The sequence below is a fragment of the Sinocyclocheilus anshuiensis genome, unplaced genomic scaffold (assembly GCF_001515605.1).
Source record: "Sinocyclocheilus anshuiensis isolate Anshui unplaced genomic scaffold, SAMN03320099.WGS_v1.1 scaffold557, whole genome shotgun sequence".
Lineage (NCBI taxonomy): Eukaryota > Metazoa > Chordata > Actinopteri > Cypriniformes > Cyprinidae > Sinocyclocheilus > Sinocyclocheilus anshuiensis.
The window spans coordinates 590204-598937 of NW_015540883.1; the positions used below are offsets into that span (position 1 = coordinate 590204).

Here is an 8734-nt window from a genome sequence, read left to right on the forward strand (position 1 = left end):
CAGTATAAAAACCATTATGCCTATAGGAAGTCCCCATAAAACATGGAAAATAGTGTGTGTGTGTGTGTGTGTGTTTGTTTGTGTGTGTTGTTAAGGTGCATGCTGTGTTCTACCATTACACAGGATTTTGATTTGAAAATGACTAAAAATACAGATTACAGAACAACAGTAAACAATCTGTAACAAATAACAGTACGCATCAACATTCTTTTTTTGATATGTGTGGTGTTTTATGTTTGTGTGTGTGGTATAGAGTTGAGTATGTTGTTTACACAATGTTTGTGGTGTTGTATGCTTGTGTTTGAGTGCAGTGAAGTGCTGAGTAATGTGTGTTGTATGCTTGTTGACTTGCATGTGTGAGTTGTGCAATGTTCTGTGGCATTAAAATTTTGCAGAATTTGCAGTATTAAGACACTTAACAAGTATTAAAAAAAAATAATTCAACATCTTGTTATTCAAAGTTACCCCTTATTTACACTGCACACGTCAGCGGCGCGTTACGGCTCCGACACGGCCACCGGAGATGATCACGGCTACTCATCAGTTAATGTGTTTTTCAACTTCGAGGATTAACCTCTCGTCATCCATTTCTGGTCTCCTAGCAAGGATAGTGATATGACATACGATCGGGAGTCTGCACAGGGTGTTTATTTTGAAATTAACCGTATTTTGTGACTTTTATTTTGCTTTTTCTGTGCGGCTTGGATGCGGCATCCGTCAAAAATAGACTAGGCATCTATCTTTAGCGAAGTGGCGCAGAAAGCCGCTTCTGAAACGTGCCGTGGCACAGCTGGTTTAACACAAGCATTGACTAAAGTGGCCGTGATCCGCTCCGGTGTAGACGTGTGCAGTGAAAATCAGGGGTTAGAAGTGTTGCAATCAAGTCAAGCAGGATTTTCTGAAAAAAAATAATACAAATCAAATGTATACCTCAGTGGCTTGGGGTAACTCAGTTTTACAGAATACATCAGGCCAAGAAGGGCAACACAACACGTGCATTGCAACACTGGACAATCCTGACAGAACCTCAACACCTTTCAAGAAAGAACTGCCATCTGGAGAGCCCCCTTGTAGGGTCTTCTTGGGCTATTTCCCGATCAGTGTCCTATAACACAAAACAATAAAATGCATATTGTGCTTTTTTGGTTGTTTGTTCATTAAGAGGGTAAAAACGCAAAAAGACAACAAAATATGTCAGGCTCAACTTTAAAACATGTATAAAGCTCACTAATGGAGACATCCAAGCAGTCATTAATCTAAATCATTCAACCAAACAAGCAAAAAAAAAAACTTTTATTGTATTTAAGATTAGTCATTATATTTTCAAATTTGCACTTCCCACTAAATATAAAAGTAATTTCAAAGCGAACAACACAAAATTCACCATATTCACTCACCTGATAATGTGGAAATGTGCAATCAGATTGTCAGTGTTCTCTGATAGGAAGACAATCAAGCTGTGATCCTGAGTACAAACAGAAATAGAAATTCATGTTAATATTAAAAATAAAATAAAATAAAATGCTTGACACAGTAATGCCAGTGAACACCTAAGATTTAAATGCTAAAATATGTAAGCAGAATTTTCAGTAAACATCAGTAGACTTTACTGAATGAATTCAGTATACACGAATTCTTATCAAAGATAAGGTTAATCAGTCAAGAGCAGTGAGTGATAATTTTCTGTTTTGTGTTGATTAACATTAATGGCAATACACGGATTTAATATACTTACAGACATTCAGTTTTCTGTTTACATTCACTTAAGACATAAACGACTGTTTATGTAAACCTGTCCTTGTGTGTATTCAACAATTTAAGAGCGATTAGCCACGAAGATCTTAGTTCAGCATTCGTCCTGTGTGACAGACTTTCTGTGCGTGTGCGCAGAAACACAAAATGCATGACACAGCAATGAGAGTGAACACCTAAGATTTAAATGCTAAAATAAGTTAGCAGAATTTTCAGTAAACATCAGTAGACTTTACTGTATGAATTCAGTATACACAAATTCTTATCAAAGATAAAGTTAATCAGTCAAGAGCAGTGAGTGATATTTTTCTGTTTTGTGTTGATTAACATTAATATAGGAAGTGAAGTGAAGTGACATGTGGCCAAGTATGGTGACCCATACTCGGAATTAGTGCTCTGCATTTATCCCATCCTAAGTGCACACACACAGCAGTGAACACACACACACCGTGAACACACACCCGGAGCAGTAATATACTTACAAAAATACAGTTTTCTGTTTACATTCACTTAGGACGTAAACGACTGTTTATGTAAACCTTATGTAAATCTGTATTCAACAGTTTAAGAGCGATTAGCCGTGAAGATCTTAGTTCAGCATTCGCGCTGTGCGACAGACTTGCTGTGCGTGTGTGCAGAAACACTCTCAGGACAGCATGCGAGTAAAATCATTTGAAGGTTAAAACTGGAATGGCTATAAAACGCTTGTCTACCGATATATACGCCCAGAACTACCGCTACAATGCTAACATATGATGTGTATGTATGTCGTGTCATGCAGTATGTTGTAATGGATGCACCAGAACTGCCACTGGTGCAATTTACGATCAAAGGCAAACTGTGGAGAATTTTTATTTGTTCACGATCAAATATCACACCATGTGTTTGGGGTGTGTCAGACGGCAAAATATAACCACTGTGGACCATCCTTTTTATGCACAGACCAAACAATCTGCCACTCACCATTATTTAACATTCATCTCATAAAAGTAACTGTACAATGTGTATTTTGGTCTCACAAAAGACTCCAGAGTGCACGCACATGTTTAACAGTGCTCATTCGATATGTAGTAAAGTGCCAAATAAAAAAAATCAGAAACTTGTATATTCAGGATATATGATAAAGAAAAGCTCTACTTAACATTTACTTACCTTCACCGTGGATGAGAAGTCCTCTTCTGAGATCTGGTTTTCTAAAATGGCCACAACAAATTGCGCGTTTCAAAGTTAATCCAGTTCGTCACGTGGTATCTGCTTGGGTCCTAAAAAATTGTTAATTTGACTTTTTTTTTATTATTATTGTTGACTTTACTCAAAATTACTTGTTATTTATTTTAAGATTAGTCAATGTATTTTAAAATTTGCACTTTCCACTTACTATAAAAGTAATTTCAAAGCAAACAACACAAAATGTACCATATTCACTCACCTGGTAATGTGGAAATGTGCAATCAGATTGTCAGTGTTCTCTGATAGGAAGACAATCAAGCTGTGATCCTGAGTACAAACAGAAATAGAAATTCATGTTAATATTAAAAATAAAATAAAATGCATGACACAGCAATGAGAGTGAACACCTAAGATTTAAATGCTAAAATAAGTTAGCAGAATTTTCAGTAAACATCAGTAGACTTTACTGTATGAATTCAATATACAGATTCTAATCAAAGTTAAAGTTAATCAGTCAAGAGCAGTGAGTGATTTTTTTCCTGTCTTGTGTTGATTAACATTAATGAAGTTGCACGGATTTAATGTACTTACACACGTCCAGTTTTCTGTTTACATTCACTTAGGACGTAAACGACTGTTTATGTAAACCTTATGTAAATCTGTATTCAACAGTTTAAGAGCGATTAGCCGTGAAGATCTTAGTTCAGCATTCGCGCTGTGCGACAGACTTGCTGTGCGTGTGTGCAGAAACACTCTCAGGACAGCATGCGAGTAAAATCATTTGAAGGTTAAAACTGGAATGGCTATAAAACGCTTGTCTACCGATATATACGCCCAGAACTACCGCTACAATGCTAACATATGATGTGTATGTATGTCGTGTCATGCAGTATGTTGTAATGGATGCACCAGAACTGCCACTGGTGCAATTTACGATCAAAGGCAAACTGTGGAGAATTTTTATTTGTTCACGATCAAATATCACACCATGTGTTTGGGGTGTGTCAGACGGCAAAATATAACTACTGTGGACCATCCTTTTTATGCACAGACCAAACAATCTGCCACTCACCATTATTTAACATTCATCTCATAAAAGTAACTGTACAATGTGTATTTTGGTCTCACAAAAGACTCCAGAGTGCACGCACATGTTTAACAGTGCTCATTCGATATGTAGTAAAGTGCCAAATAAAAAAAATCAGAAACTTGTATATTCAGGATATATGATAAAGAAAAGCTCTACTTAACAGTTACTTACCTTCACCGTGGATGAGAAGTCCTCTTCTGAGATCTGGTTTTCTAAAATGGCCACAACAAATTGCGCGTTTCAAAGTTAATCCAGTTCGTCACGTGGTATCTGCTTGGGTCCTAAAAAATTGTTAATTTGACTTTTTTTTTTATTATTATTATTATTGTTGACTTTACTCAAAATTACTTGTTTTTCTTTATTAATTAAAGTAAACCATAAACTCAGTATGTTATGTAACATTTGTAGCTTTAAATAAAGTAATGTGCAAAACTGACATTTTTAAGTAAAATCTGTTTATTTTAATGAGCCATATTTGCTGAGGGCAGACATCTGCTTGGGTCCTAAAAAATTGTTAATTTGACTGACTTTTTTTTTTTTATTATTGTTGACTTTACTCAAAATTACTTGTTGTGTATCTTTATTAATTAAAGTAAACCATAAACTCAATATGTTATGTAACATTTGTAGCTTTAAATTAAGTAATGTTCAAAACTGGATTTTTTTTAAGTAAAATCGGTTTATTTTAATGAGCAATATTTGCTGAGTGCAGGAATCATTTTTTACAGTGTATGTTATCATTACCAGTTGCTACAATGCTGGACTCAGTTTTTAAATCTGTTTATTTGTACAGTAATCTAAATCGGTTAATCTCACTACTGGTAGGCGTTTGCATGACAATTGTAAACTGACATGTTAGCCTACACGTGTCTATGGGAGTCATGGGAAGCGTGGAAATGGAAGTTGGACCGAGTGGGATCAGCAGTGTTTGGAAGAGTTATATTGAAGGAGAAGTGATGAAAGTGTGCATGCGAATGAAGGGGCACGATGTCCTCGTGTACAGAGAGGAAGTGATGGGTCCAGATGCTCTGGGTCAGGTGTCATGACGGATCTGGACCCCGAGGACAGCTGGTGCCCGCTTGAGAAAGAGAGATACAGATCCACTGTCACTGCTGTGAGTCTGGAGTCACTGACACGACGGCCAGAACAAGCATCGTTCCAAGCACTTTCTGCTAGGCCTGAAGCATAGATCAATAGTTAGTCCTGCAGAAGACTTGTGTATGAATCTTAATTGCTGTCAGCTGCCTGATACTCTGAGCGTTTGAGCAGTTCTCAGTAGAGAGATTTTTTTTTTCAAACTGCAGGCGAAGACTCACAGATCTTTAAACTTTCTTTTAAGCTCTGTCTGAGGACGAATGATGAACATTTTCCTATAGTTAAGTAGCAAGAAATGTTAGCACATTACCAAAGCAAACACTATCAGGTTTTCTTTTGCTTGAAGTGGAATTCATCTTCATACTGACTCTTTGTTTAGTGTGAAGTATTTAAAGAGAAAGTGAAACGAGATGGAGTTTGCACATGAATGATCTATTCACGTTGAAAGAAACGAATATGCATTAAGTGGAATGAAATGCAAATTCAGTGCAACACAAGCTATAAGAAGAGCTGTGTATAAGTGAAGCAAGTTAAACACTCGGTTCAGCACAACAAAACCAAACGAACGAAACAGACTTTAGCGTTTACATCACATAAGCAGCAAAGCATGGTAAATAAATAAATTGAGTCTATAAAAAGTGTTTTATAATTTAATTAATTATTTAATTATTGCAGCTTTGCATAAAAGTCAGAGTTTGAATATCCCAGTGTTTGAATATAGAATATTAATATAGAATCTGTTTTGCACGAGTGAGAGCAAAGAATGCTGTTGCTGCAGAATCTGCCTCTGTTTGCTGTCTTTACATATAATTACACTTCATAATTTATTTTTTAGTGCAATCCAAACAAGTTTAACCTGACCCTTACATTTTTTTTTTTTTTTTTACTTTACCCTTTTCATATTACAATCTGTAAGTACTAGGGTTTTTTTAATTGACCAGGTCAAATTGAAACGGTGGATACAGATTTTGTATTTTATTCTGTGAATTAATCAGCTTGAACGTTGTGTTCATCAGTCAGTGGTTTCTCGTGCACAGACACACGGTTGCAGCAGAAGTGAGAGGTGGTGGTGAAGCACAGCACAGGGAGAGCGGTGGGCGCCTCCGACAGGATCCGCCATTGATTCTGACTCTTTAGCGCTGTAATTCTGTGTATTATAGCTTGTCTGTTAATGGCTCATAGAGCTGTCTAAAGAGATTCCGCTCTGTTCCCCCGTCAGTCAGGATCTCGTCTCATCCCTGAGGTCACTCTCAGATAGCAGGTTAAAGGGTTAGTTCACCCAAAAATTTAAATTAGCCCATAAATTACTTACCCACAAGTCATCCTAGGTGTATATGACTTTCTTCTTTCAGACGAATCCAGTCGGAGTTATATTAAAAATTGTCTTTGATCTTTCAAGCTGTTTCATGGCACTCAGCGGGTGTTGCATGCATCAGTCCAAAAGAAGTGAAATAAAAAGCGCCCATCCTTAATAAAAAGTGTCTCACACGGCTCCGGGGTGTGAACAAGGGTCTCCTGTAGCGAATCGATGCGTTTTTGTAAGAAAAATATTCATATTCAAAACGTAATAATCACTTTAATCTAGCTTGAGCTCACTGTTTTACACAGAAGCAGCTCCGGGAGGATGACGTATGAGGTCGGCATTCAGTTAGGCTAGTTTCTATCTATAGCTGGAAGAGGAGAAAAGAGAATGTAAGTTGGAGGCTAATGACAGTTTGCTGCAGAGATTTGGGCTAAAGATTTATTTTAACCAGCGGAGCCAGTTACACTCCAACAATGCAACTTCAACTTCAAGAGCACTTAATTTTCCTAGCACTGTTTATTTGTTAATAAATGGAGCTGTTAAAAAGTAATTCCGTGAAAAATATGAACTCAGCAAAATAAATAGTGCTGTGATTTTTGCTTAATTGTAAGTAATTGCGTTGCTCCAGAGACACTGTACAAATGCAATGCAGAGAGAGGAGAAAACTGGTCCTGTTCACAAGTGTTCTCACCGTACCATAAAAGCATCAGCGCGTTCATAATTAGCCCTAAGTATTATTGACATGGCAGTAGAGTTAGCTGCTCATGGGTTCATCAGCAGAGAGTGTGTTTGATGCAGAGGGACGCTGATGTACGCGTGAGCCGGCGAAGACCTGTGGATTCAGAGAGGGTGGTTTTCTTTTGACGTGAATGATGGCTTGATTTGCATGCTAAAGCTGCAGCTGCCCCGCAAGATGGATGAGGCTGTCGCTTCAGCCCTCACTCCTTTCACAGTGCTCCTATTAAGATACAATGCAGATAGAGGCAAGACTATATCAAAATGATAAACATTTATATAGCTTGTGGTGAAGACAATCACTCCTTGTGGGGTGATCTCCAAAAAAATAAAAAGTCTGTTTGTCCTGATAATTTGCTCAGTGGACAACAGCACAAAGAGATTAAATGTTTACTGGATTGAAACATTATAATTTTTCTGTTGTTTTCATCATTCAACACAGTAATTGTTAGTATTCATCTGTGTTGTGTTCACCGTTTACAATGAAACTAACTAGCATTCTCTGCTTGTGCATGTCCTACACATCTGAATGGTTTTGCTTTTTGTCTTAAAGAATTATTTTATGTCCTGTTGGTCAGCTGGTAGAGCATGGTGCCACATCTCAACATCCACTCAACAAGGTTCTCGTTAGTGTAGAGACAGTCAGTTAAGCCGAAACTGACAAACAGAAATGACAAACTTTACCCTGCCCAATGACTTTATGTGCATAATATGTTGCATAAAATGTAAATCACTGGCTCTGCACCCCTTTACCTAAATTCACTACTTCAGAATTATGTGTCCTCCAGAAGCTTGTGTTCTGCAAGTGAACGACGCATTATAGTGCGTCCCAAAGAGACACAAAATCACTTTCACGGACTTTTACATTAAATGTTCCCTCCTGGTGGAATGACCTGCCCAACTCAGTCCCAGCAGCTGAGTTACTTAGCCATCTTCAAGAAAAGGCTAAAAACACATCTCTTCCAATCTACACTTGACCCTCTAACTCTAGCACTCTCTATTCTATTTCTATTCTATATTTTTGTTTTCTTTTTATTTATTATAAAGTAATGACCCTCTAACACTAGCGTTTTCTATTTTTTTTCTATTCTTTTGACTTTTTTTATTTTTATTTAAAAAAAGACCCTCTAACACTAGCTTTCCCTATTCTTTTTCTATTCTATCTGCTTGTTTTTTCTTTTTGTTTATTATAAAAAAAGAACCTTGCTACATGCACTGCGTTAATCTAACCCGGGCTTGTCACAACACTTACATATTATTGCCCTTTTGTTGGTTTGATTACTTCTATTTTCCTCATTTGTAATCGCTTTGGATAAAAGCATCTGCTAAATGTAAATATAAATGTATATGTCAAATGTATGAATGACTTTTGAATGGACAGCAAAGATGAAGCAGTTTTGAGTTATTGAGATGAATGGTTCATTCAGTGCCCTATTGCTAATGTGTGTTTATTGTGTTGCAGCACTTCTTACAACCAGACCACCAAAAGTCCTGTTCCCATCAGAGAGACAGGCCAGCGTCATAGACGTCCAACTCGGTGAGTCCTTCCTCACCATCACAAACACACACACACACACACACACACACAC

The 8734-nt window shown here is 37.2% G+C and overlaps 1 protein-coding gene across 2 annotated transcripts in view; it reads left to right on the forward strand.

Moving 5' to 3' along the window:
• il1rapl2 (interleukin 1 receptor accessory protein-like 2) overlaps positions 1-8734 on the forward strand; it is a 296539-nt gene that overhangs the window by 264396 nt on the left and 23409 nt on the right. For both annotated transcript variants that reach the window (XM_016486283.1, XM_016486284.1), the window contains one exon: positions 8608-8682. In XM_016486283.1, coding sequence (XP_016341769.1) covers positions 8608-8682 — 75 coding nt within the window. The remainder of the gene's footprint in view (positions 1-8607; positions 8683-8734) is intronic.